The sequence below is a fragment of the Culex pipiens genome, chromosome 1, assembly GCF_016801865.2.
Source record: "Culex pipiens pallens isolate TS chromosome 1, TS_CPP_V2, whole genome shotgun sequence".
Taxonomy (NCBI): Eukaryota; Metazoa; Arthropoda; class Insecta; order Diptera; family Culicidae; genus Culex; species Culex pipiens.
The window spans coordinates 3,774,442-3,801,902 of NC_068937.1; the positions used below are offsets into that span (position 1 = coordinate 3,774,442).

The 27,461-nt window shown below is 39.1% G+C and overlaps 4 protein-coding genes across 6 annotated transcripts in view; 2 read left to right on the top strand and 2 right to left on the bottom strand.

The window, feature by feature from the left end:
* LOC120432270 (probable ATP-dependent RNA helicase DDX52) overlaps positions 1-27,461 on the bottom strand; it is a 36,261-nt gene that overhangs the window by 1,941 nt on the left and 6,859 nt on the right. The gene's annotated exons all lie outside the window — the stretch shown is intronic.
* LOC120432269 (paraplegin-like) lies at positions 11-2,612 on the top strand. 2 transcript variants are annotated; one of them, XM_039597449.2, is made up of 3 exons: positions 11-129; positions 185-2,146; positions 2,210-2,612. In XM_039597449.2, exons 2-3 carry the CDS (start codon positions 233-235, stop codon positions 2,576-2,578), a joined length of 2,283 nt encoding a protein of 760 aa, XP_039453383.1. In that variant the 5' UTR covers positions 11-129; positions 185-232; the 3' UTR covers positions 2,579-2,612. The 2 variants fall into 2 exon arrangements, with proteins under 2 accessions (XP_039453383.1, XP_039453384.1); XM_039597450.2 differs by having other exon boundaries at positions 36-120.
* Positions 2,654-4,440, bottom strand: LOC120432312 (uncharacterized protein DDB_G0287625-like). Its single transcript, XM_052706267.1, has 2 exons — positions 4,221-4,440; positions 2,654-4,030 (listed from the first exon to the last, which is right to left on the bottom strand). The coding sequence occupies exon 2, from the start codon at positions 3,957-3,959 to the stop codon at positions 2,811-2,813; it is 1,149 nt and encodes a 382-aa protein (XP_052562227.1). The 5' UTR covers positions 3,960-4,030; positions 4,221-4,440; the 3' UTR covers positions 2,654-2,810.
* On the top strand, positions 9,413-22,984 carry LOC120432247 (tudor and KH domain-containing protein-like). Of its 2 annotated transcripts, XM_039597422.2 has the most exons (4): positions 9,414-9,953; positions 13,369-14,337; positions 16,808-17,123; positions 17,186-17,473. In XM_039597422.2, the coding sequence occupies exons 1-4, from the start codon at positions 9,539-9,541 to the stop codon at positions 17,322-17,324; spliced, it is 1,839 nt and encodes a 612-aa protein (XP_039453356.1). In that variant the 5' UTR covers positions 9,414-9,538; the 3' UTR covers positions 17,325-17,473. The 2 variants fall into 2 exon arrangements, with proteins under 2 accessions (XP_039453355.1, XP_039453356.1); XM_039597421.2 differs by lacking the exons at positions 13,369-14,337; positions 16,808-17,123; positions 17,186-17,473 and adding exons at positions 18,293-19,562; positions 22,632-22,984 and having other exon boundaries at positions 9,413-9,953.

Consider the following 27,461-nt stretch of genomic DNA (forward strand, 5'->3'; position numbering starts at 1 on the left):
TTTGTTGCATGGGCTTGCGCACTGTCAGTCAACGCGCGTAACCAAAACAAACCGCTCGCGCTGTGTCATCCGCGACGGGATTTCGAGCGAAGAATTTCATAACAAGAATCAATTTTTTAGGTGGAAATCGTAAGAAAATTGTTGTTTTATTAACAATCTATTTAATTAATGTTGTAATTTTTAGTGCCCCACCAGAATGCTCTACGGATTTTCTCGATAACTTACACAAGAAATGTTACGATTAGAGCGCTACGCCAAGCACTTGCTGGCGAACCGGTTCGTACGCAGCTACGTTCCGGCCGCCGGAACCACCAACCCAAGTCCTGCGATCCGCGCGGCCCCACCCTCCGTAACGCCACCAAATGCTCAGCTGCAGCGCCAGCTGGCCGCCGAGTGCCGAGCCATCGTTCAACTGTTCTCCCGTTCGTACGGCATTCCGCAGCAGGTTCTGCTCCGCAGTTTGCACACTTCCGCCCGGATGGGCCAGAAGCAGGACGACGGTGGCGATCGAGGCAAGAAAAAGGGCAACGACGACGACAAGGAGAAGATGATGTCGGTGGTGACGAAAACGCTGATGTGGATGATTGCGATCTACATGCTGGTGGGCTTTCTGACGATGGTCGTTCCGAACAAGAACCGGCCGGAAACGGCCACGCGGTACGTCAGCTGGCACGAGTTTGTGCACCACATGCTGGCGGTGGGTGAGGTGAAAGAGGTTGTGGTCCATCCGGATATGGAGATGGTGACGATTCTTCTGCACGACGGAGCGATTTTGAAGGGCAGGCGGGCACATTCTACGATCTTCCACATGGCCGTGGCGGATGTGGACAAGTTTGAGGAGAAGCTGCGGCAGGTTGAGGCGCGGTTGGGGATAAAGGATGGGGTGTCGGTGCAGTTTGAGCGGAGCGGGGACGTTAGTGGGAAGATTTTGTTTACGCTGGTGGCCACCGGAGTGATAATTGCGCTGTTGAGTCGGATGAGGGGCATCCGGGGACCGATCAGTATGGACAGCTTCACGCAGATGGGGCGGGCCAAGTTTACGCTGGTGGATCCGGTGGATGGGGGTCGGGGGGTTTTCTTCAAGGACGTCGCTGGTCTTCAGGAGGCGAAGCAGGAGGTGATGGAGTTTGTCGATTACTTGAAGGCACCGGATCGGTATCAACGGCTTGGGGCGAAGGTTCCCAAGGGCGCGCTGCTGCTGGGACCACCTGGATGTGGAAAGACTCTGTTGGCGAAGGCGGTGGCCACCGAGGCGCAGGTTCCATTCCTCAGCATGAACGGGTCGGAATTCATCGAGATGATTGGCGGCCTCGGAGCGGCTCGCGTCCGAGATCTGTTCAAGGAGGCCCGCAAACGAACCCCCTGTATAATCTACATTGACGAGGTGGACGCAATTGGACGACAACGCGACGGTGGAGGTAGCTTCGGCGGAGTCAGCTCCGGAGAGTCGGAACAAACGCTGAACCAGCTGCTAGTCGAAATGGACGGAATAGCGTCCAAGGAGGGCGTCCTCATGCTGGCCAGCACGAACCGTGCGGACATTCTAGACAAGGCACTGCTCCGACCCGGTCGCTTCGATCGTCACATCCTGATCGACCTCCCGAACCTTTCGGAACGCCGAGAAATCTTCGAAAAGCACCTCTCGGGAATTAAGCTGGAAGCAACTCCAGACAAGTACGCCGCCCGATTGGCCACCCTTACACCTGGTTTCTCCGGCGCAGATATCGCCAACGTTTGCAACGAAGCAGCCCTGCACGCGGCCCGTACCAGCCAGAAGGTGGTCACCACCACCAACCTGGAATACGCCGTCGAGCGACTGGTCGGTGGAACCGAGAAGCGATCGCACGCCCTGTCCCACGCCGAACGTCGCGTCATTGCGTTCCACGAGTCCGGTCACGCCCTCGTCGGGTGGCTTCTTCCCCACTCGGACGTCCTGCTCAAGGTGACGATCGTTCCGAGGACCTCGCTCGCGCTCGGATTTGCCCAGTACACGCCTCGCGAGCAGAAGCTCTACAGCCAGGAGCAGCTCTTCGATAAAATGTGCATGGCCCTGGGGGGACGCGCCGCGGAGAACCTAACATTTGACAGAATTACGACCGGAGCGCAGAACGATCTGGAGAAGGTCACCAAGATGGCGTACGCGCAGGTTCGTCCGACATTTCTTAACCCCTAAGAACTAATTTAACAATCCCCCCCCTCCTAATTCCAGATCAAATTCTTCGGCATGAACCGCGCCATCGGTCCGCTGGCCTTCTCCGAGGAGAACGACCAAAATCCGTACATGGAGAAGCCCTACTCGAAGGCGCTCGGCAACGTGATCGACCGGGAGGCGCGCCGCATGATTACCGAGGCGTACGAAAAGACGGAGCAGATTCTGCGCGAGAACGCCGAAAAGCTGAGAACGCTTGCGGAGGCCCTGCTGGACAAGGAAACGCTCAACTACGACCAGGTGGTGCAGCTGATTGGACCGCCGGCGTACGACGACGCGAAGCGCAAGATCGAACCGGTCGAGTTTGAGGACAGTTTGAAGAAGTTGGCGGGGGCGGCTTCGTCAGCGGGTGGAGAGGAGCAGAAGTAGTTGCGACGGTTAATAAAAATTGTTTTAGTTGGAATTTCTCAATTGTTTTTCTAGTAAGGAAAGAAGTCCGTTTTAGGGTATTTAATCTTACTCTTTATTAAACGAAAAAAAATGTGGGACGCGTCTAAATGCTAAAATTTGTAACACAATCGTATGAAATGTTGGTCAAAAAGAATATACTTTGAACTTAGATCCATAAAAAAAATGTGACATTAAACTGCCACCATGCTGCTTAATCTCTAAAATCGCGTCGGTAGACCTGTTCGTCGTCGCTGTCCCGCCGCGCCGGACGACGGTCCCGGTACGAGTCTCTCAAGCGAGCATAAGCATCGTACCGGCTGCTGGCACTGCCGTAGCTAACCGAGGGCCGGTCGTACGTGTCGTACAGATGGTACCGGGCGCCGTAGCGAGGCGCCTCGGCCGTGGCCCGTTCCGTGACCAGTTTCTCCCGGTCGACGCGAATGTAGTCCTCGTAACGGCTGCGCCGTTCGACAAACGGCGAGGGACGACGCCGGCGGAACCGTTCCGCCGAACGAGAGCGCGACCGCGAGGAAGGGCGATGCCGCCGGAAGCGTCCAGCCGAGCGGGATCGGGACCGCGACCGTTGCCGGAAGCGGTCACGCACCGGAGTTGTGGAGCGTGATTTGCGCGAGTTGGAGCGGGAATTGCGCGCACGAGCCGCGGGCGGTGAAATCGATGGCGAACGACGACGCGGTCGTACCGGTGAAGGGGACCGCCGGAAGCGGGAGTTTGAGCGCGACCGACGACGACGGCCCGAATCGGACGGAGACCGCCGGCGGCTGGGACGAACCGGAGAACGCGACCGGGACCGCTTCCGGCGACGACGTTCCGAGTCGGAATCACTTTCGATGCCCTGCTCTCTCTTAATCTTCACGTCCAAAATCTTGTGACGTTCGTTTTCTTTCTCATAGAATGCCCGCTTCTCGGCCGGCGTCATCAGCGTGGCCTTGCGGATGATTTTGGCCTTTTCGCAGTACTCGGCCGGATTGTACGCCGGCACGCGCAAATCGTCCCAACACTCTTCTTCGTCTTCCTGGACCGGTCTGGCATTGATCGGATCTTCCGTGTTGAAAATAAGCTCCGGCTCTTGCGCCTCGGTCGAAGTGTGCGTTGCCGCCGCCGTCGTAATACAGTACTTGTACATATCAAAGTTGGCCCTGTCTTCGCACTGGGCCGTGTGCATCTTCAGTTCCGGTTCCGGCACGCGGTGGGCATGGTTAAAGGGACAAGTGGCAAACTCCATGTTCGGGTGCATCTTGCGGCACTTGAACAGATGGCGGGCCATGGCCGTCGCCTGGACCCGGTGGGCCTTGTTGTACGGGCATTCGAGCAACGTTTTAAATCCGGCGGGGGTCGCCATTTTTTTTCTTTCAAAATTATAGTTTCTTTGGGCCCAAAGCGACCCAAACGCCTCTTGCCTCGTCCGGCGAGCTGCAAGAACACCAAAAAAAAATCCCACCATTAGCCCAAACAATTCCAAAATACCCTTTCGGAGTGTGTTTTGATCACATTTTAGCGTATAATTAATCAACCCTCCCATCACCATCTCAAAGCACACAAAAAGAGAGATGAAAATTTTCAACCTTGGAAAAATGGCGCAGTTCGTTTTTGGCATACGCACCTTTGTTGTTGTTGCTGTTTAGGTTCTCGCGTGGCTCGATTCAAACTTCTCACTTCCCAGGGAAAATTCCACCGACGAAATCGTAGCAAGCTGCCTCACGGCGATTTGGAGTTGATTTTCTTCACACGGGACACCACACACCGAGGAGGACACACAGAGTTTAAAAATTTCACGGGATCTGCATAGAGCACTATGGCAACGACCGCCCGTGGAAAGTTCTGGAGATAAACTAAAGTCTGATGCTGGCTGAAAGTGAAACGGGTGCCGAGGCTTGACGTTTTGATTTTTCAGTCAGCCAGGGAACAGGTAGAAAACGGAGGAAGTGCTGTCAAATGAGCTGCCCGTGCAGCAAAAAAGCATGACAAATGTAAAACGAAACTATTGGCACTACGCCCCCCGGGGCATGGCCTTCCTCTAACGTGGGATTTCTGCTCCAGCGCCTCTGACGAGACAGGAGAAACCGGGACCGACGTTTTACTTCACCATCCGATAGTAGCTCAGTGGATAAGGCGGGAATCGAACCCGCGTCTCATAGCATCATCGGGATCGGCAGCCGAAGCCGCTACCCCTGCGCCACGAGACCCACAAATGTGGTATACCTAATTTTGGGTACACTCTGGTTTTGTTTTGTATGCTTTTGTTCTTGAAATTTAAAATTTATTTTTTTTAAATTTCTTCAATTCATTGTATCCTAGGTATCTGCTATAGCTATAGTAGAATCCAGATTTAAAAGCGAAGATGGCAGATATTAGTGAATCTGGATATTAAAACTCAAGATTTTTTTGAACTGCTCAATAGGGTCCTAACGCCCTACACTCAAAATCAGAAGTACCTCTCAAAAAGGGATCTGTCTCATGGCTTTCTACCTAAGGTACTCGCGATTGAGTGTGTAGTAGTGCGGTTGTCAAAATCGTTATCTCTTACTCTCTCACTCCACTGACACTGACATTGTTTATGTTTTGGTTTTCCTGGCACGGTCCATTGTTCGTTTGTTATTGTTTTGGTTTTAGTGGCACGGAGTCATGCACTCACACTAATGCAAAGCAAGATCGCGAGTACCTATGATATACAGCCTTGGATCTGTCTACCCTTTATCTGTCAACATAAGGTAGACACACCCTTTTTGAGAGTTACTTCCATTTTTTCAAGTTTACCGGTGGTTGCGGCCTCAAAACGGCCTCAATTTTGAACTGTCAAAGTGGAACCAATTTACTGTTCGCCAAAAGTAGAGAGTATTGTTATCGAAAATTATTATTTTATTTTTTGGTTTTGCAAGAATGAAAAATGTGTGACTTTTGAGCTCTAGTTAAGAAATCTTAAGAAAGTGGAAGGTGAGATCGTCATTTTTTTTATAACTTTGAATGGAAGTTGCGGCTGTCTTTATTGTTTGATTTCGTTTAAAAACCTGGTTTAGTGAAAATCTTCTGTTTGTTGGATCAGTCTCTCTATTATTAGCGATGTTTTTTTAGCTGGACCAGCTGCAGGATTCCAAAATCAGCCAGGGTATTTATCTGCGACATCGCAGAATGAAACTTTTGCCACAGTTCTTCTTCACCCGTAAAAAAAAGCTCTTCTAACCAATCAAAACGAGACGATTTTCCAGCAAAATTGCCAAAAACTAGACAAAATAAAACACATCTGGAGTTTTTTTTTGAAAATGTCCAATAAACCAAATTCTTCAGTTTTTGCTTTTTGGATGTTTTTGAAACTGCCTTGAGTTAGGGGTATTAAAACACCCAAAAAGCAAAAAAACTGAAAATTTGGTTTATTGGACCTATAAAAAAAACTCCAGACATACTACTGATTATAAAATAGCTCATTTACCAGTAAGAAAAAAAGTCATGCTTCGCTTGAACAGCCTCATACTTTGTAGATGTAAACAAAGTGGGATCATTCAAAAATCGCGTTACGCATTCTCTCTATTCATCACCCAGGTTACAAAGTTGTTTTTTTACGCGTACGAAGTGTATTTAAAAAAATAATAATCAAAAATCTGTTTTCAAATCCTGTGAGTTCGTACAAAAAGGGTTTAAAATTGAAGCTTAATTTTAAGACCCAATTTTATAATTGTAGAACTTTGGAATTTTAGTAGCTTTTTATTTTAGTATTTAAGAATATTTGAATAAGGCTTTCTAGTCAGAAATTGACCAACACATTCAAAGTATGTTTACTGGGAGTTTGTTTGCATCAGAATTGCTATCTCTTTCTGGACATTTTTTTCAAGCGACTTCTAGCTGTTTTTTTGACTGACCGCCCGATCATGACAGCCAACATACTTTGCAGGGCTGTGACAGCTCGAGCTCGAAAATTGTTTGCATCAGGACACTGTGACGAGAAGTTCGTAATTTTTGAGTTAAATCATAATATATTTTAGTAATGTATTTTAATGTATTTTCTTCACTTCTTTTTTTCAATATGCTTTGTTGTCGTAAATTATCTCTAGCAAAACATTGTAAAAGGACCGAAGCCAAAGTGTAAACAATAGTTCTGTCCTACTCGTTCCTAATGTAAACATCAACTGACGTGAGCAGGACAGACTCTTTGTTAACAATTCGGCTTCGGCCATTTTACATTGTTTTGCTTGATCTGACCTATTCACAATGTGACGAGGAGCTAGCGAGGAGTTCGTAATTCTTGTGTTAATTTTTTTTTCATTGGGCCTGAAAATAATATAAACCATAATTTATGAACTCCTCGTCACAGTGTCCTGATGCAAACAATAGAGCTATCTAAGCCCCATCTCACGCACACTAGCCTACCATTTGTTTTTGCTGGCGACCACAAATTTTAACCTAAAAATCCATCGTGTACGTATACGCAATAAGGCTTTCTAGTCACAAATTTACCAACACATTGAAAGTATGTTTACATGACAGCTGGACGTTTGTTTGCATCAGGTTTCCTATCTCTTTCTAGCAAATGTTTTTTGTCAGACGACTTCTAGCTGGTTTTTTTGACTGGCTGCCCGATATGTCAGACAACATACTTCGCAGGGCTGTGACAGCTACAGCTCGATCATTGTTTGCATCAGGACACTGTGACGAGGAGTTCGTCATTTTTGAGTTAATTTTTTTTTTTTACTGGGCCTAGAAAGCCTTATAAGGCCCAAGCCCCAAGAAATTGCTCCCTCTCCTTTGTTCTGCTGTTCGTAAAGCTGTTTCTTGACCCCTTTCCTTCCGATCTGCATACTAGCCTATAAGGTTCAACTTATGCGAAGTTTGTTGGCTGACATATCGAGCGGTTAGTAAAAAAAAACAGCTAGAAGTCGCCTGACAAAAAACTTTTGGTAGAAAGAGATAGGAAACCTGATGCAAACAATCGTCCAGCTGTAATGTAAACATACTTTGAATGTATTGGTAAATTTCTGACTAGAAAGCCTTATACATGCGCACGTAGATAACTCTATAAAGCTTTCTAGTCAGAAATTTACCAACACATTCAAAGTATGTTTACATTACAGCTAGACGTTTGTTTGCATCAGGTTACCTTTCTCTTTCTAGCAAAGTTTTTTGTCAGGTGACTTCATGCTGAAAACTCAGTTCACGCAGAAAAATAAGGCATATTTGAATCAACAAAACATTTTGTTGATTTGAAAATCAAGATTTTTGTTGAATCAACACTAAACGTCAAAGCAACTTTTTCAAAACAACAAAAAAATTTGTGGAATTGAGAAAATCAAGGTTTGTTTCAACCACGTTTCAACGCAAAATCTGCGTTGATTATATTCAACAAAAATTTTGTTGAATCAAACCTCGTACAGGCTGATTCTACAAAATATTTTTCTGTATGTTGGTTTACATCCTAGGGGGTGGACAACTTGGTCAATAGACTTAAAATCGACGAAAATAGTTTATTGATCTATTTATATTTCGTCAATATATTAACGCGACCTTACCTTGTTCTCTGAATCCTTGATCCCTTTGACATTGAAAAAATGAAATGTCAAATCAAACGTAAATATGATGCAAGAATTTTGGCGGCGGTGATTCTGGAACAGATATTTTTGAGCTCAATTTATTATTTTCAGTGGCCGGAACTATACGAGATCCCTAATTCAATGTGGCAAAAGTAAGGGATCATCTAGGGGATCATGTTTTGGACAACAATCTCAATGAAGCACTTTCAGAACCAATTTCTAAATGGAACATGGCTAATCCTGTCCACCTGCCACAATCTATTCGCGTTGTTTTAGCGTCTCTGGGCGGTGAATTGGGAAAGAAAATTCTGGACAAGTTTCCTGTGGCAAACGCGAAAGGAAGGGACCATGTTCCGGTGACCCAGGTCTTGTCCCGTTGCTTCCTCAATCACGTAAAAAGCAAAAATGGGAGGAAAACAATCGGCAGCGAGGCCAAAGAAGCAGGACTTCTTCCACTACGTAAGAGGAAACAATTGGAAGGACATAAGTATGGTCATGGTAGTTGGCAGAGCAGTTGCTACCTCTTCGTTTCAAACTGTTGAAGAGAAAGCGTGGAAAATTATTCCAACCATTGATATAGAATCCTCCTCCTCCTCCTCCGCGAGCCGAACCGGAGAAAACGATTGTTAAAAGTATATTTTCTTCTTTCGCATCTGTTTTGAGCTCCGTCAAACCCGTGCAATAGCAAATGCTTCATTGCGCCGGAAGTTAGATCTTACTGTGCCCGGATTTGGCCAATCTAAGACCAAACCAGACTTTTTTCTCCGAAAATTTCCAGCAGTATTCTTCAGATAGTAAAATTTTGTCGCCAAAAACATGTTGTTGTTTTTGTCTGTCAACTGTCAAATCCTCGTCAAATCATGGTGTGCAAATGTAGGTCATAACATTTTCGTTGATTTATTGACCAATAAATCAATAATAACGTCAATATATTAGCGAATAATAATTCTATTTACTCTGTACACCCCCTAGTTTACATCTGAGGGTTTCGCCGACGACGTTTCGCCCTTTAGAAAAGTTGTTACCGAATAAAAGTTTTACTTTTATTCTTATCATAATAATTTTTATGCATCAAACAAAACAAAATCAGAAATAATATACAAAATTATTGTTTTTAACTCGGTTTTTAATCATGTTTACGTACAAATTTAAATTGGGTTTTAGGACCCTATTGTGAAATTAAATAGCAACTGGATTCATTTCAACTAAGCGTGCACATATCTGGCAACGCTGCAGCCAAAATCCAAACAACATTTTGACAGATCACCTGCTTTAATTTGTTTTGTTCCGTTCGGACGCCGTCGCCGCCGGTTTCTTTTGTGCTTTAGTGCAAGGCGCAAAGTTGCAAACTCAGCGAACCAGTTCCGCGGGAACCATTCCAGAACCACGTGCTCGCACCACCATGGACAGCCACCGGTCCACCGGCACCAACGGCGTCCTCGAGGGGCTCATTCTGCGCGCCGAGGAGGTGCTCGGCAAAATGCTGCTCAAACTGCAGCGCACCCGGATGCCGCTGGAGGAAAAGGTCCGGATGATAAACGCCCTGCACGCGTTCGTTGAGCAGTGGGAGGGCGCGCTGGCGGACGTGAAGCTTCCGCCGGAACTGCAGCAGCTGGGGCAATCGCCGCCGAGCAAGCCGAAAAGTCACGGCGATGAGATTATGGACGTGATGCAGAAGCTGGGACTGAACGGGGATGATGGGGGTGGGGGAGGAGGACGGCCGGTGAAGAATGGCGGGCGGAGTGTGGTGGCCGTGCCGGTTCCGCAGGAGGAGGCCGAACCGGTCTTTGAGGTGTTGGAGCAGTCGCTGAAGGAATGTGAGTAGACTGTTTGGGATTGTTTCATGATTATTTTTTTTATTTTGTTGAATTCATTATTAGATATTTCTTTGGTTGTTTTGAAAAAGTACTCTAGATATACTGTTTCTGAATTCTAGAGTACTTTTTCAAAAGGTCCTATGCGCCAAATGTAAACAAACTGAGTTATTCAATGCATGACGTTCTGCATATCCGAAACTACACTATCCTCAAACCCGATTTCTTCTAAGTATTTAATTTTTAAAATTATTAGCGAAATGCAAAATAACCTAATATTGATTGTTTACATTGGCGCATTGGTTAATTTGGCATCATAAATTATCCTACCCGCCACCCATCTGACAGAAGGCTCATTGGTAAATAACGGCTTCTCTCTCCTCTCACGCGCTGGAAGCATTGAAATATTTCATGCTCTTCATCAGCTGATGCCTACACGTTGCGAGAGGGTTGGAAATACATTATTATCACAAAAATGTAGTTTTTTTTAAATCGAGATTTAAATTTTATTTGATAAAGTTTTATGTGCAATGTCACATGAATATAGTCCAATGCCAATGTCTTATGTGCAAAAATTGTTCTATGAAACGTGTCCTATGTGCACTCACAGGTTGTAACCAAATTGCGTCAGAACTAAGTGCAATCTTGTCTTTCATGTAATCCCGAGATGTACACTTGAAAAGCATTACTCTAGACCCATTTGGGCGTTTTCAGAATCGAAAAATACCCAAACGTGTTTGAATGGGATTTGAAAATATGCACCAAAACTTTATCATCAAATTTATCAGATTGATGTTTTTGCGCATAGGACCTTTTGAAAAAGTACTCTAGAATTTTTATTTAGAGTTATTTTGATAAAAATTATAGCTGCTAGTTTTGGATTTGTAATACCTACGGAATCTTAATGGCACATTTCGAAGTGTCTCAAAAGATTTTTCAAATGCAATAAAAGCAATTGGAGTTCATCAAGTTTTACAAAAATTCGAGCAGTTTTAGGATTTTTAATGAGATTTCCAAAAAAGTGTCCACGTGGTTCATGGATTGCCCTCAAACAAACTTTACAAAAAGTGCATCTTAACTTCGTTCAAATTGCGTTCCATCAATCTTTGCAGAGGAGCAATTCTCTACGAAATCGGTCTTTTTTCTTCAATTTTAATTTTTGTATTTTTTAATCTGACTGAAACTTTTTTGGTGCCTTCGGTATGCCCAAAGAAGCCATTTTGCATCATTAGTTTGTCCATATAATTTTCCATACAAATTTGGCAGCTGTCCATACAAAAATGATGTATGAAAATTCAAAAATCTGTATCTTTTGAAGGAATTTTTTGATCGATTTGGTGTCTTCGGCAAAGTTGTAGGTATGGATATGGACTACACTGAAAAAAAATGATACACAGTAAAAAAAAATTGGTGATTTTTTTATTTAACTTTTTATCACTAAAACTTGATTTACAAAAAAACACTATTTTTAATTTTTTTTATTTTTTGATATGTTTTAGAGGACATAAAATGCCAACTTTTCAGAAATTTCCAGGTTGTGCAAAAAATCATTGACCGAGTTATGAATTTTTTAATCAATACTGATTTTTTCAAAAAATCGAAATTTTGGTCGTACAAATTTTTCAACTTCATTTTTCGATGTAAAATTAAATTTGCAATCAAAAAGTACTTTAGTGAAATTTTGATAAAGTGCACCGTTTTCAAGTTATAGCCATATTTAAGTGACTTTTTTGAAAATAGTCGCAGTTTTTCATTTTTTAAAATTGGTGCACATGTTTGCCCAGTTTTGAAAAAAATATTTTTGAAAAGCTGAGAAAATTCTCTATATTTTGCTTATTCGGACTTTGTTGATACGACCTTTAGTTGCTGAGATATTGCAATGCAAAGGTTTAAAAACAGGAAAATTGATGATTTCTAAGTCTCACCCAAACAACCCACCATTTTCTATCGTCAATATCTCAGCAACTAATGGTCCGATTTTCAATGTTAATATATGAAGCAATTGTGAAATTTTCCGATCTTTTCGAAAAAAATATTTTCAAAATTTTCAAATCAAGACTAACATTTTAAAAGGGCGTAATATTGAATGTTTGGCCTTTTTGAAATGTTAGTCTTGATTTGAAAATTTTGAAAATATTTTTTTCGAAAAGATCGGAAAATTTCACAAATGTTTCATATATTAACATTGAAAATCGGACCATTAGTTGCTAAGATATTGACGATAGAAAATGGTGGGTTGTTTGGGTGAGACTTAGAAATCATCAATTTTCCTGTTTTTAAACCTTTGCATTGCAATATCTCAGCAACTAAAGGTCGTATCAACAAAGTCCGAATAAGCAAAATATAGAGAATTTTCTCAGCTTTTCAAAAATATTTTTTTCAAAACTGGGCAAACATGTGCACTAATTTAAAAAAATGAAAAACTGCGACTATTTTCAAAAAAGTCACTTAAATATGGCTATAACTTGAAAACGGTGCACTTTATCAAAATTTCACTAAAGTACTTTTTGATTGCAAATTTAATTTTACATCGAAAAATGAAGTTGAAAAATTTTTACGACCAAAATTTCGATTTTTTGAAAAAATCAGTATTGATTAAAAAATTCATAACTCGGTCAATGATTTTTTGCACAACCTGGAAATTTCTGAAAAGTTGGCATTTTATGTCCTCTAAAACATATCAAAAAATAAAAAAAATTAAAAATAGTGTTTTTTTGTAAATCAAGTTTTAGTGACAAAAAGTTAAATAAAAAAATCACCAAATTTTTTTTACCGTGTATTATTTTTTTCTAGTGTAGTCCGTATCCATACCTACAACTTTGCCGAAGACACCAAATCGATCAAAAAATTCCTTCAAAAGATACAGATTTTTGAATTTTCATACATCATTTTTGTATGGACAGCTGCCAAATTTGTATGGAAAATTATATGGACAAACTAATGATGCAAAATGGCTTCTTTGGGCATACCGAAGGCACCAAAAAAGTTTCAGTCGGATTAAAAAATACAAAAAAAAATCGAATGACCGAAATCCTAGAGAACTGCTCAGAGATAACTTTCATAACTTTAGCTGTCACTTTAGCTGAATTAACATCAACAGTGTTGACACAGCAAAACCTTTAGCTAGTTTTTCAGCTGTCAGATATGTTTGGCAGTGATGCTGGCTTCAGCAAAAAAAAAAAAAAAAAATGTCAGAAAACTCTGTTTTCTGATTTTGCGATAGCAACTTTTTCCGCGAAAATTTCCAGAACCATCGTTTTTTCTTTTATTCCGGGTTGGAGACTATGCCGGAACGTAAACCCTCACTGCATGTACCGCATGAATTTCTGCTTTCTCACCTCTGTTTAAGGTATTTATAGTCGCACAATTATTCACAAGTTCCAACTCACTACACCCCCTCCCCCTTCTACCCTTCCAGACTCCCCGGGCCAGCCGGGAACCTGCTTCGTAACGTACACCTGTCCCGGCAGCCGGCGCTTCTTCATGATGGACCGAACGGACCGCGACGAGGCGGATCGCACCGATCGCCTGCTGGCCAGCCTGCAGAACGTAACGAACCGCCGGGAGGACCTGCCGGACTCAGCGCGGCGCATCTTCGGCGTCGAGGTCAAGGGCGAAACGTTCCGGGCGGTGCGCAGTCGGAGCGAACCGGCCTGGCTGTGGCTGCTGGACACGGGCGCCGTGCTGCCGTACGAGGAATCGATGCTGCTGTTTGAACTGCCGGATTTCTACCGCAGGCAGGAACCACTCGCCAGGTGTTGCGAGCTGGTGGACGTGACGGATCGGAAGTTCCGCGGCGGGGATTTGGCGAGGTTCCTGGAGGTGAATCTGTTTTGCGGGCGGGAGTTTGAGGTGGTGCGGGTTCGGGGGAAGGTTCTGCACGTGAACCTGGGCAGGGCAGTGGCGCGGAAGAGGAACGGAGTGGTGAAGAAGGTCAGGGAGGAACCAACAGCGGAGTATCGGATCTCGGAGAAAACACTGACCCAGGAGCAGTTGGACGTGCTGTACGAGGAGCCGCTGGGCACGACGAACGCCATGAAGGCCACGATGGGCTACATTCCGAAGGACGACACCCGTATTTGTCCGCACTACGAACCGGCGCTCGAGGGTTGCTTCAAGGGTTCGCGCTGCAAGCTGCTGCACGTGGCCAAAGATCCGGACGGGTGGACCCGCGACCAGACGCTGCACAAGGTCAAGATCCGGGCCCAGCTGAACGAGCCCAAGGTCGGTTCCGTGGTGCACATGATTCCGACGACCATCGTCAACGTGGAGGAGTTTTACGCCCATCTGGACGTGACGGAGAATGGCGCCAAGCTGACCGAGATGCAGGCCCTGCTGAATGACCCCCGGAACGTGAAGACGTTCCGTCCCCTGGACCACAAGCCTTGTAAGAGAGTTATTTTAATTTAGGGTTTTGGGCAAATTTAGGAACGGCATGAAATAAAACATAAAATCTAAAATTAAAAAATTCTTAAAGTTTATCAAATTCTTAAAATACCTTTTCAAAATTCTTAAAAGTTTTAAAGTTCTTGAAATTCTTGAATTTTTAAAAATTCTTGAAATTCTAAAATTTTTTAAAATTCCTAAAATTCTTAAGTTCATAAAATTCTTTAAAAAAATAAAATTCTTAATTTAAAATTTATAAGAATTTTAAAAAATTTAAAAATTTTAAGGATTTAAAAAAAATAAGAATCTTAAGAATTTCTTATTTTTTTTAAATCCTTAAAATTTTTAAATTTTTTAAAATTCTTATAAATTTTAAAATTCTAAAAATTCTTAAAATTTCAAAAAATTCTAAAAATTGTAAAAATTCTAAAAATTCTAAAAATTCTTAAAATTCTTAAAAATTTTAAAATTCTTAATATTCTTAAAATTCTTAAAATTCTTAAAATTCTTAAAATTCTTGAAATTCTTAAAATTATTAAAATTCATAAAATTTTTAATATTCTTAAAATTCTTAAAATAAAATTCTTGAAATTCTTATAATTCTTAAAATTCTTAAAATTCTTGAAATGCTTAAAAAATCTAAAATTCTTAAATTTTTTAAAATTTATAATTTTTTTAAATTTTTTATGATTATTTAAACTTTTAAAATTCTTAAAATTTTAAAAATTCTGCAAATACTAAAAATTCTAGAAATCCAAAAATTTAAAATTCAAAAAAATCTTAAAGTTTTCAAAATAATCATAAAACTCAAAATTGTTAAAGTCTAAAAATTCTGAAAAATTCTTAAATTCTGAGAACTTTAAAAAAAAATTAAACTCTTAAAATTCTCAAAATTCTTCAAATTTCTATAAAAAAAAATCTATAATTATAAAATTATAGAATTTTTGAAATTCTTTGAATAATTCGTCCAAAAAATCTTTAAAAAAATCAAAATTTTCAAATTTGTATTTTTTTTAATTTGAAATTCTTAAATAACTAAAAAATCTAAAAATTCTCAAATTCAAACAATCCTAAAAGTTCTCAAATTTATTGTTACTCTTAAAATTGCTAATGTCAAAAAATTCTACATATTCTAGAAATTCTAAAGATTTTAAAAATTTAACAATTTCTAAAATTTTAAAATTCTCAAAATTTTAAAATTCTTAAATTTTAAAATTATTGAAATTTTTGAAATTCTTTAAGGTTTCATTTTTTTTAAATTCTTTAAAAATTAAAATTCTTGAAATTCTTATATCTTTATAAATTTTGAATAAGAAAAAACAATTTTAAAGGTTATAACAATTTGAAGGATTTTAAATTTTCTATAAATTCAAAATATAAATAAAACAAAATATTAATTTTCGTTTTTTTTTTGGAATTTGAAGTTTTTTGAGATTAAAAAAAATACAATTTCAATAATTTTAAAATTTAAAAGTTTTAGAATTTTCAAAAAAACTTTTTTTTTTGTTTTTAGAATATGTAGAATTTTTAGAATATGAAGAATTTTTAGACATTATCAATTTTAAGTAATACGATCATTTTGAGAGTTTTTTTTAAATCAAAAGAAATCTAAAATTCTAAAATAAAAAAAATACTCCTTTAATCTAAAAAATCTTAAAAATTTAAATATTCAAATTCAAAAATTCCAGAATATAAAAAAATGCGAAATTTTAGAATCAAAAAATATATTTCAAATTCCCCAAATTTTAAATTCTTCAATTCTAAAATTGTAAATTTTTTAATATTCACAAAATTTTAAAATTCTATAACATATATTTTTATTTTAAATAATAATTCTAAAATAATTAAGATTTCCAAAAAAAATATCTATATAAATAAAAAAATATAATAAACATTATAAAAATTCAGAATCTAAAAAGATAATTAAAATTTGTCAATATCATAATTTTTCAATAAAAAATTTGTAAAAATATAAAATTCTTTGAATTTTTAAAAATAATTCAAATTCCATCATTTTTTTAAAGTTATAAATCTAAAAGTTTCTTAAAATTCTACAATTTTTATATACTAGACTTTTTTTTGATTAGGTCCTATGAACATATGATACACAATAGCTTATAGGACTTTTTTTAAAAAAAAAAAACTCTAAAATTCTTCAATTCTAAAAAATTTAATATTCATAAAATTATAAAATTTGTAAAATTAGTAAAATTTGTAGGATTTGTGAAATTTTTAAAATTAAAAAAATTGTAAAATTTAAATTCTAAATAATCTAAAATCATATAAATTTTAAAATCTTTAAAATGAAAAATACCCAAATTCAGGATTAAAAAAAATATATTAAAATTCCACAACATTTAATTTCTTCAAGTCTGACATTTTTTATGCTTTTTCCTCAAATTTGCCCAAAACCCGTCGATTATTTTTTTCGTTCCTTCTAACCTACAAATTTCCGCCCGTTCCGCGCACAGACACCCGCGAGTACGTGATTGCGCGTTACGCCGAGGACGGCCAGTGGTACCGGGCCGAGGTTCTGGACTACTTCCACGACGGGCTGGTCGTCGTGTTGTACCTGGACTATGGGAACCAGGAGCGACTGGGGATGGCCGATTTGCGCACCTGGGACGACCGGTTCGATTATCTGCCCTTCCAGGCGGTCCACTGCCGGCTCGCGAACGTGACCCGGAAGCGTGGAGGGGAAGGAGGGGAGGAGGAGGCGGAGGACATCCAGGGGACACTTGCCCTGCGGGAGGTTATTTACGACAAGCGGGTCGCGGTGAAAGTTCTGTAAGAAAAGTGTGAATTGTTTTTGAAATAGAAAAATAATAATAAACATTTCTCTTGAAAAGGGACGTCCGGTCGTACTGGGAGGTGCTGGTGTACGATGGCTGCGGAATCGACGTCGGGGAGTTTCTGGTCAACCGGAAGGTGGCCCTGCCGAGGAATCCGATTGTGATAGATGATGCCGAAGCGTGGGTGCCGGCGTAGGAGATTTTAAAAATGTGTTCGTCGTGATGAAATCAAGACAAAATTTTAAAATACTCGTTGTGAAAATTCTTATTGTTGTAAAAAAGTTAAATTTTGTTGTATTGTAAGATTTATAAATAATATATTAAAGTATTTTTCGTCATAAAAGTTATACTGTTATTCTTTTTTATCACAATTCTGAAAACACCGTCAGTCAAACTTGGCTTCCTTTAAAAAAAAACGCACACACCAATATCAATAGAAATAAAAAAAAAAACAGCGAAAAAGAAATTGTTGCGATTATGAGTACAAAAAGTGCGCACCTTTATAAACATTGCCTTGTCAGCTAACGTGACAGATTGAGCATTGAGCGCGAGAGAGAATAAAGAGCGAGAAAACAGCTAGAAGCTAGAGAGCCTATATGGAGAGGCGAAATGTCACTCTCAGGGTTCCAATCGAACTGTCAAATCGGGGTTCCAATCGAGCAACAAGACTATGCAAGAACAAGGTTGGAATCAATTTAAAAAAATTTTGGCCAAAAAAACGAGATTTTTAACAATCACAAGCATTGTAAAACTGTTGTTTATAATAATCTGGCAGTTTTTGTTATGTTTGTGCTTGTTCGGTACAAGAAACGTGCCAGCACCAAAGAAAACCCACAAGTTTTCCAACCTTAAATTTGAATGACTTTGGGAGTTTGAAATTTCTCTCGGAACATTTCATTTCCCTATGTAGGTCCCTACTAGAAGCGCGTGGCTGACGAAAGAGAGAAGGAAGATTGTCAAATCAGTTTTGTGGTTGATTTGGGTGGAATAAGACGTGTTGTTTGTTAATTGCAAAATATCTGTGTTTTTATTATGAAAGAAAGTCCACGGTCTCGATACCAAGCAGAATAGACTGCTTGTTTACAAATTCAAATTGCTTTGTTTACATTATTTTTCGATAAAAAAGTAATTTCCGCTTCCATTCAATATCACCTTTTCCCGCAGACAAACCCAACCACACCGGCCGGTGCGTAATCTCGTCCGTAATTCCGGGTGGCCAGCGCAGCTTCTGCATCGTGGACCGCGACCACCGGGACTGCACCAAACTGCTGGCGGCGATGCAGCACAGTCACGGCTCCCGGCTGGCCCAACTTCCGGCCCGGCCCGGTGACGTGTTCGGGGTGTTCCTCGAGGGCACTCTGTTCCGAGCTGTGCGGAACCGGCCCCCGCTGGAGGGATCCCGGATGAGGACGGATTACATCCGGCTGTTGGACACGGGTGAGGTGTTGGCGTACGAGGAGGGCGGCGGAGGTATGCTGTGCGAATTGTCCGAGTATTACCGGAAGTTGCCGGCGTTCGCAATCCGGTGCGTGCTGGTCAACGTGCTGGACGATCCGTTCTCGTGTGACGATCTGAACCGGTATCTGCGGAAGAATCTTCACGCGTCGCAGAACTACAAGGTGGTCTCGGCCGAGGGACACATTCTGTATCTGCGGTTGAGCCAGCAACCGATCACGGAGAATCCGTTCAGCGGGGATTTGTCCGCGGACAGTGCCACCAGCAGCCTCTCGGACAGCTCCGACTCGGAGCCAAGCTCGCTGGAGGAAACCCGAGTCAAGCCGAGAACCCCACGGTTGGTTGCACCGCCGTCCCCACAGAAGAAACCCACAACTCCCCGCTGGAACATCTTCAAGGTGGACAATCCGGACAAATCGAACGGCACTCCGATCATCCGGCCAGCCGGAATCCCACCGGAGAAGCCACCAACCCCCCCGAAAAAGAAGCCCGATTCGGACGATTACGTCGTTCCGCCGGTCGGCAGTCACCTCTACCTGGTGCCCAAGTTCATCCGGGACGTGGACCACTTCTGGTGTCACGTCGTCGAGGGTGGCGACCGCGTCAACGCCGACCTCATGGAGCTCGAACTGAAGCTGAACGATGCGGAGTATTCGCGCACCTTCCGGAAGTTCGACCGCCGGCCACCGGCCTTCGCCGAGCCGGTCTTTGCCAAGTACACGGACCGGAAGTGGTACCGGGCGGAAGTGGCCGAGTACTTTGACGAGGACAACGTGAAGGTGTTTTACGTGGATTACGGGAACTGTGAGCTGGTGCGGACGGACGAGATGCGCCGCTGGGACGAGCGGTTCAGCTATCTGCCGTACCAGGCCGTGATGTGTAGGTTGGCGGATGTGCGGGCGGTGAGGCCGTTCCACAAGCAGGCCGTCGTCGAGATGAACCGGGTGCTGCTGAATCAGCGCGTGCTGGCGCAGGTTGTGTAAGTATGAAAATATCTACTTTCTAAAGATTACTTAATGTAGGGAAGAAATCTTGTGAAAATAGGGTTGTTATTTTGCTCAGTCTCAATGGCAAGGCCTACTACATAAGGTTAGCCACAAACATGGTTCGTTGCAATGGGTTTAAGAGTCAGATTTAATTCGATCAAAATTAATCAAATTTCGATTTTTTTTATTAGGTCCTATAAACTGCCGTTCTACGCATAATTGTCCCATGTCAGTTTTGGACGGTTTTGACATTATGACATTTTTATGTTTAGTCTGATGTGTACTTTAAGAAAAACACGTAAAATCTGGTACTTTGTTCGGAAACTCATTAAAAACAACACCAAGTCTGTTTGTCCCATCGTTGTATTTCTACGCATAATTGTCCCACCAAGTATTTTCTTACACGGAATCATTAGTTTTACGAAGCATTATGTCTTGTTTACCTGTAGTGTAGCAGGAGAATAAAAAATAAGGGTGATAACTTGCTAACTGGGGTGATTAGGGACACATAGGGCGAATAGGAATCCACGGGACAATTATGCGTAGAAACACCGAAATCGGTCGAAAAATTTCAATCGCGTTTTTCTCAGTTGCACTTTTTTGAACATGGGACAATTATGCGTAGAACGGCAGTAAACAAATTTAAAAATTGAGTGTATCCCACTTACCCCGATGGACATTGCCACAAGGTGTGAAAGGGATACACTCAATGTTTACATTTGTTTATTGGACCTTATAAATTACTAAAATCAAAAACAAAAACACAAAAATGCATCATTTTAGTATTTTTTTATTTTCGAAATTGTTAAATTAGTAAATTTGGAAATTTGTCAACATTTCCATTTTTTTATTTTGTTAATTTCGACAATTTTTTTAAGCATTGTCAATGGTCAATTGTTTAATTCTGACTATTTGGATTTTTTTGTCAGTTTTGTAATTTTTTCAACTTTGTCAATTTGTAAATTTGCTCTGTTTTGCCAGTTTGGTATTGTTTTTTTATTATTATTTTTATTTTGTAATTTTTTTATTTCGTAAAATTGGCCATTTAATTTTTTTTAATATTGTCAATTAATTTTTTTTTGCGATTTTGACAATTTTGACAAAATTGTAACTTTTTGAAATTTTTTGAGATTTTGCACTAGCGTGCACAGGGTGGGGCAACATGGGGCAGCTGCCCCACCATCCTCAGACATTTGTTCTAATTTTAGTAAGGGAGCGTCCATAAACGACGAAAGTTTCTAAACGTCCATATAATTGCCCCACCTTCCTCGAGGAGCTGGGTACGCTACTGAGATTTTGTTAATTTTAGTTTTTTTTTAAACTTTTGTCAATATTTGTTGGGCCTCGAAAGCCTTATTTAAAAAATTTGTCAATTTTAAAAGTTAGGTCAATTTTGTCAACATGGTTTTTTTCCAATTTGGTAAATTTTATCATTTAAAAAAAAAAATTGCCAATTTTCTATTTTTTTTGTTTTTGTAGATTGTGATTTTTTTTTTTATTTTGGCATTGGCATAATTTGGTGAGTTTTGTAAATTTTGCGAATTTTGTAATTTTGGTCAATTTTGCATTTTTTTTTTTTAAATTTTGGCCAATTTTGCTTATTTTGTATTTTTTTGCCAATTTTGCAGAATTGGTGAATTTTGCAAATTTTGTCATGTTTGCCAAATGTGCCGATTTGGTGATTTTTTTCAGATTTGGTTAATTTTGTGATTTTGGTCAATATTGTCAATTTGGCCAATTTTGACAATTTTGTAAATTTTTTGATTTTTTTTAAATTTTGTTGATTTTGTTAATCCTGTTAATATTTTGTCAATTTAGTCAGTTTTGTAAATTTTGCCAATTTTAGGTCGTTTTGGTCAATTTGGCCAATTTGGTAAATTTGGTCAATTTGTCAATTTTGTTAATTTTGTCAATTACGTCAATTTTGTCAATTTTGTCGATTTAGTCAATTTGGTCAATTTTGTCAATTTTGTCAATTATGTCGATTTTGTTAAATTTGTAAATTTTGGATATTGTTGATTTTTGTAAATTTTATTAATTTTGCCCAATTTTATCAATTTTGACAATTTAGTAATTTTTGGCTATTTTGTAAATTTTTACAATTTTGCAAATTTTGGATCGTTTGATCAATTCGGTATTTTTTTTTAATTTTTTTCAATTTTGTAATTTTTTCAATTTGGCCAATTTTTTCATTTTGTTATTTTCAAAATTAAGTTAATTTTTAGTAAATTTTAAAATTTTGTAATTTCGCATTTTTTTAAAATTTTATCAATTTGAACTTTTTTGTCAATGTTGTTAATCAGTTCAATTGGGCCCTAAAATTGAGTTTAGATTTCTGGTATTATTGTTCACAACGATAAACCTTATTTTTCTGAGTGCAATGACCCTTTGAACGGACACAAAAAATTTAAAATGGATTTTTAATTCAATTTTTAAAAGTTAACTTCACGGCCCTTCTTGACAGAAAAGGTCCTACTTGACAGCTCGTTCCAAGGGGACTATAGTTGATCCATCGAAAAAATGTTGTCTTGTCAATATTTTTTTTTTGCATTAAAATGAAAAAAAGTGATCAAAAATGGTTTTTAACCATGTTTTTTATTGTTGTACATAAAAATTTACATAGGGCTTTAGCTCCCAATTTTGCCAATTTGGTAAATTTTGGGTTTTTGTCAATTTTGACAATTTAGTAAATTTTGTTTATTTTTGGTCAATTTAGAAATTTTGTGATTTCAATTTTTTTTTAATTTTATAAATTTAATCAATTTTGTCAATTTGGTCAATTTTGTAAATAGTGTATATTATGTAAATTTGTAAATTTTGGTCGTTTTGGTAATTTTGGTCAAATTCGATATTCTTTCAGTTTTGTAATTTTTTCATTTTTGTATTTTGTTTTTTTTTTTAAATTTTGTCAATTTTGACCTTTTTTCAATTTTGGTAGTTTGGTAAATTTTGATAATTTGATAATTTTTGTCAATTTTGTAATTTTTGCCAAATTTGTAAATTTCGACAAATAAATTTTACAGTTTTATCAATTTACTATCCTTTTCTTCTTATATTTCCAGAGACAACGGCACCCCCTGGGAGGTGATTCTGTACGACAAGGACGGCTTCAACGTCGCCACCGGACTGCTGCTGGCCGGGCTGGCCAAAAAGCTGTTCGAGGACGCCGCCGAGCTCGCGGAAGCGGCCCGCCTGATAAGCGGCCAGCGGGAAACGGCATCGTCAGTGCGGGGACGATGAAAGTTATTTTTTTTTGCTTTTTTCTTACAAAATGATTTTTTTGTTACTAGAAAATTAATGAATTTTGAAATGATGACTACCAGAATCAACAAATATTAAATGATATCTAAAATATTTGACGAAATGAAATGTTCAAGAAAGTTTAGTTTAGCAATAAAACACGCAAATAAAACAACGCTCTAGTTTTACTTTCTTTTCCGAAACAAAACAAAAAGGTGACGATTGACGACGCAGATTGAAATGATTACCTCGGTGCTACTTCAAACATGTGCAACTGATTTGTGGGCCCGTGTGGCGCGCACGGGGAAGATCCCGGGCGTGTAAATTATTTTTCCGTTTCATCTCAATCTTTTTCCGCGCTAAAATTAGCCTCAAATTGGTGGCCCTTTTTCTCGGTGTACACGTCACTAAACGGTTCACTAAAAAACTGAAAAGAGGAAAAGCGACTGTCACGAGGAATAAATTATAATTGAATTGAGATCGTTAAAATTAGCTGCTAAAGTAGTAACACGTGGTAAAGTCTGAACCTTCCAGGGAAAAGAGAGATGTTGTGTGCAGATTTTTCTCAGTGTAGGAGAAAGGGTTTACGATTCACAATTACATTCCGTGCACGAGGATCTTAATTGGAAGTGTCTGTTGCACAAATCGCACTCAATTTAAAACGAGCATTTAGCGCAGTGTAATTAGTCATGTGTCGTCGGACGGTGCAGTTCATCCGACATCTGCCCGATCCTCGTAGATTTTCCACTTGAAATCAGATAAAAGAAGCACAATAAAGTATCAAATTTCGCACCTTTTATTATGCGTCAGCTTTTATTTCTCCGAGTCGGATTTGTTTCAGTGTAGGTCGATGCACTCTGCACGGTCTTAGGGATTTATGGCACGTTGCCACCGCTGCTCGACAGATTGAAAGAGCCTGATAAGGACGCGGGCACGTACCGATCCGGTCGTTGACAGGGACCGATGATGTTTGGATGCGCAGAAAGGAAAAAGTGCGAGCCTTGGTCCGAATATTGATTTCTATCGGGATGCGACGGTTTTTCGCTGATTGTTTGCACAGAAGAATGAATTTAAACTGCAGTTTGCCATAATGGCGGAAAGTAGATCAGCAAATGTGTAAAATTGACATGGTAATTTAATTCAGTTTACATAAATGCTTAAAAACTATTAACAGAAGTGTTTAAAAGTTTCGATTTATATTTACTCAAAATTATTCTAATCTTATCAAATTAAGCATAAGCTCAGTCAGTCCAATGAATTGGCTTTGTCCTGAATATTATTTAAAAAAACAAGTTTCAAAGAACATAAAAACCAATAAAAACTACTTTTTGATGATTTTTTGGTTTTTCATAGATTTTTTTATTTCTTTTCTTTTTTTCGCTTCCGTTCCGTTTTGTTTATTTTGATTTATTTTTTATGTTTTATTGCAAAAAAAAAGTTTAAAATTTTGTGAATTTGATTCACTATTGCTAATTTTGTCAATTTTGTTTATTTGGTTTATTTTGTTAATTTTTAGTTGAATTAATTCTTTGCTGTTTGCTGAATTTGGTGATTTGCTAAATTTAATTGATTTGGTTTATTTGTGAATTAGTTTTAAAAAAGACGTAAGAGCCATTGGTAAACAAAGCCATTTTGGATTCGATATTCGGTATTCGATCTACTTACAAAAAACCAATTTAAAAAAAAATTAAATTGTTCATTGAAACGTCCTTGAAGGTAGATTAGTGCCCTAAACTAAAAATAAGAGATTTTTTTTTTAATTTTTGAGAAAAATAATAATTAGTGTCGATGGTCACGGTGGCCCTTACGGCCTTCTGAAAACAAACCCAAAATATAAACTCTCTTGATTTTGTAAGTGTATGAATTTTAATGAATTTTATTATTTAAATTATCAATTATTTATATTTATACTTTTGCTAAGCATTCGAAATACGTTACACACAAATAAATTGGTAACATTTGTAAGCTTTGGTATGAGCCTAGGTATTTTAAGTTTTTTTGTTTATTTAGTTTTTTATATTAATTTTGCAATGTTTTATTTTGTGAATTTGATTCAATATGTAAATTTTGTTGTTTTATTTGTTTGGTTTATTTTACGGGCTGGTTTTTTTTTAATTTTAATTTAGCACAATTTGTCAGTTTTGTGCCGTTTTTGGTTAATGTTGCTGATTTGGTAAATTTTGCTAATTTTATTGATTTGATTAATTTGCTATTTAAAAAATTTAAACTACGTTTATTTAGTGCATTTTAAACATGTGTTATGTGTTTTTTTTAAATATTTTTTCTAAGTATTTGAAATCAATTGCATTCCAATAAGCTCACTTTTTAGTATTATTTCAAAACCTGTTTGAAGTCAACTGCTCAAAATTTGAGTTGGGTGACATTTGGTAAAAAGCTGAACGAGATATTATAATTTAGTTTGATAAACTGGTGCCACGATATCTCATTACTGCTTTGAACAAAAATGTTCATATTTGGGGTGAAGACTCATCAAGTGCGTCTTGTAAGCATGGTGGAGACCAAATTAAAAAAAAATGGTATGTCCTTAAAATTTTAACTTTGTTCTAAGGGTTTTCATGTAGAAAAAAAAACGCAAATCTGATGTCGGTCTACATGGTTTCAATATTGTTCCATCTACTGATGAATTCTTCAGTCCCTTCAAACTGCATACTTCGATCTCTTCATTCCGCGATATTTTCTCTTGCTTGCAAGATCTCTTCCTCGACGATCCCTTGGATTCTTTTTGCGCGTAGCAAAATATGTTTGTGACCCCTTTCCTGACCCTGTTTTTTTTAATACAGAATTTTTCAATTCTTATTTAAACATTCTAGCTTAGCAACTAAAAAATATATATATAAAGAACAAATACAAATGATGCTAAAATTCTAGTACTCCAAATCCCAAGAAAGCCTAGCGCACACTTTTCTCAGTGCATTTTTATAGCAGCACAAGTTTCGTCGCGAGCTGTCAAAATGGCCGGAAGCAAATTTTCGTCGCGTCGCAAACAAAGTTTGAAAAATCAAACAAAATTGAACTTTTTCGAAAGAAATACTACGAGAAGTGAAATTTTCCGATGTTTTCGTGAACAAAGCGTTTGAAAACATTGAGAAACGCAACGGAATTGTGCATTTTTGAGGTGAAAAGCTAAAGCATCTTTCGTAAACAAAAAAGTCATTAAGGTGATGTGGGTTAGCAAAGAGTGTTAAGGTGAAATCGGTGATGTTAAAAATGGTGGAAATTTTGAAAATTAAATTAATTGATGTTTGGTGTGAAGTGAAAAGCATGATTAAAAAGTGCTCAAAATCCTATTTTTGAGGAAATTTGAGCAAATTTGAGGCGTACTGAATGCTTGAAGTGGTTTTTGAAAGGTGAGTACACATATTTTTTTAAAACTTACAATTGTTTCATAGAATTAAATCTGAATAGTTTGATTTGTGCAAAAATAACAACAAATCTCTTCTTCGTTGGCAACTCAATTCGATTAACCATGGCATGATTTATGGACAATCTGAAATCGCATTGTCCCCCGGAAACTTCCAACATCTGCATTCTCTCGCCCAGCAAAAAGACACCTAATTCAATTATTTTCTAATTACATCAGTCTTGCCTCGAAGAGGCCGCTCTCACCGGATGACCCCCTGTTCGGTGATATATGCCAAACAAATTCTATTATTTCGCCCTAATCCAACGCATTAAAGCAACTCCCGCACAACAACAACCCCTCCTGGTATCTGTTTTGACTGGTTCCCTTCCCGGATTTCCCCGCGGGAACAGAGCTAGAAACAGCATCATCATCCTCGTTTTTGCCATAATTTTCCCCCTTTTTCCGATGCTCTCGAAAAGAAGCAACTGTTTTTGGTCCACTGATTCTGTGATAGAGTGCGCGCTTCCAGCCACCGGTCCGGAACCCCCGGCCGGAGGGTCGAACAAGTGTCGTGTTTTTCACGCCAGATGCCTTGTTTTGGTGGCGGAAAGATTGCTGATTCAGATTGCTTCCGTTCATTTGTTGTTGGGAGGATGTGGGAAATCATATGCATAATTTGGTCCTTCCTGATGATTCCGGGATGACAGTTTGTTGATGAGGAAAATGTCAAAACTGTGCGCTTGGAGGTTATGATAGATTTGACAGGTGATGACAAAACTGTTGAATGTTCTGAGTGAAACTTTGGGAACTACCCTAACAAAAGGAAGCAATTTCGCAATGTTTGTTTATAAGCTTGACAGCTTGATATTGCGCAGACAGATTTAACCGAACGCCAACTCCATGTCTGTTAGAATTCTGCTTCAAATTTTATAGCAACCCCCTTTGACAGCTGTCAAATAATTATAGCAAGCTTGTCCCATTACGAATTTCTTCGCACTTTTCGAATTCAATTGCATACTTCACCCTAAAATGATAAGATTACCCTCGTGTACCAGCTGTTCCGAGAGCCCACCTCTCCATTTCTCCGTATAGAGATCTCGAGAGGTGCATGATGATGTGTAATTTGTAACTTTATGTTTTTCCCATTTGCCGACAAAATGGATCTTTCCCTTGCTGAAGTGAAGTGTAGTTGCTCTTTTGTAGTCCTCCTCGACGAGGGTTGTTTATCGTGATGTAATTTAAGAATCTAAACACATTTACCTCTCCCCGCGTGCACCTACTTGAAATC

Coding starts and splice junctions, on each gene's coding strand:
- LOC120432269 (XM_039597449.2), top strand. CDS start 233: ATGTTACGATTAGAGCGCTACGCCAAGCACTTGCTGGCGAACCGGTTC. Junction 2,147..2,209: donor CCAAGATGGCGTACGCGCAG/GTTCGTCCGACA, acceptor TCCTAATTCCAG/ATCAAATTCTTCGGCATGAA.
- LOC120432312 (XM_052706267.1), bottom strand. CDS start 3,959: ATGGCGACCCCCGCCGGATTTAAAACGTTGCTCGAATGCCCGTACAAC.
- LOC120432247 (XM_039597421.2), top strand. CDS start 9,539: ATGGACAGCCACCGGTCCACCGGCACCAACGGCGTCCTCGAGGGGCTC. Junction 9,954..18,292: donor GGAGCAGTCGCTGAAGGAAT/GTGAGTAGACTG, acceptor CTTTTCCCGCAG/ACAAACCCAACCACACCGGC. Junction 19,563..22,631: donor CGCGTGCTGGCGCAGGTTGT/GTAAGTATGAAA, acceptor TTATATTTCCAG/AGACAACGGCACCCCCTGGG.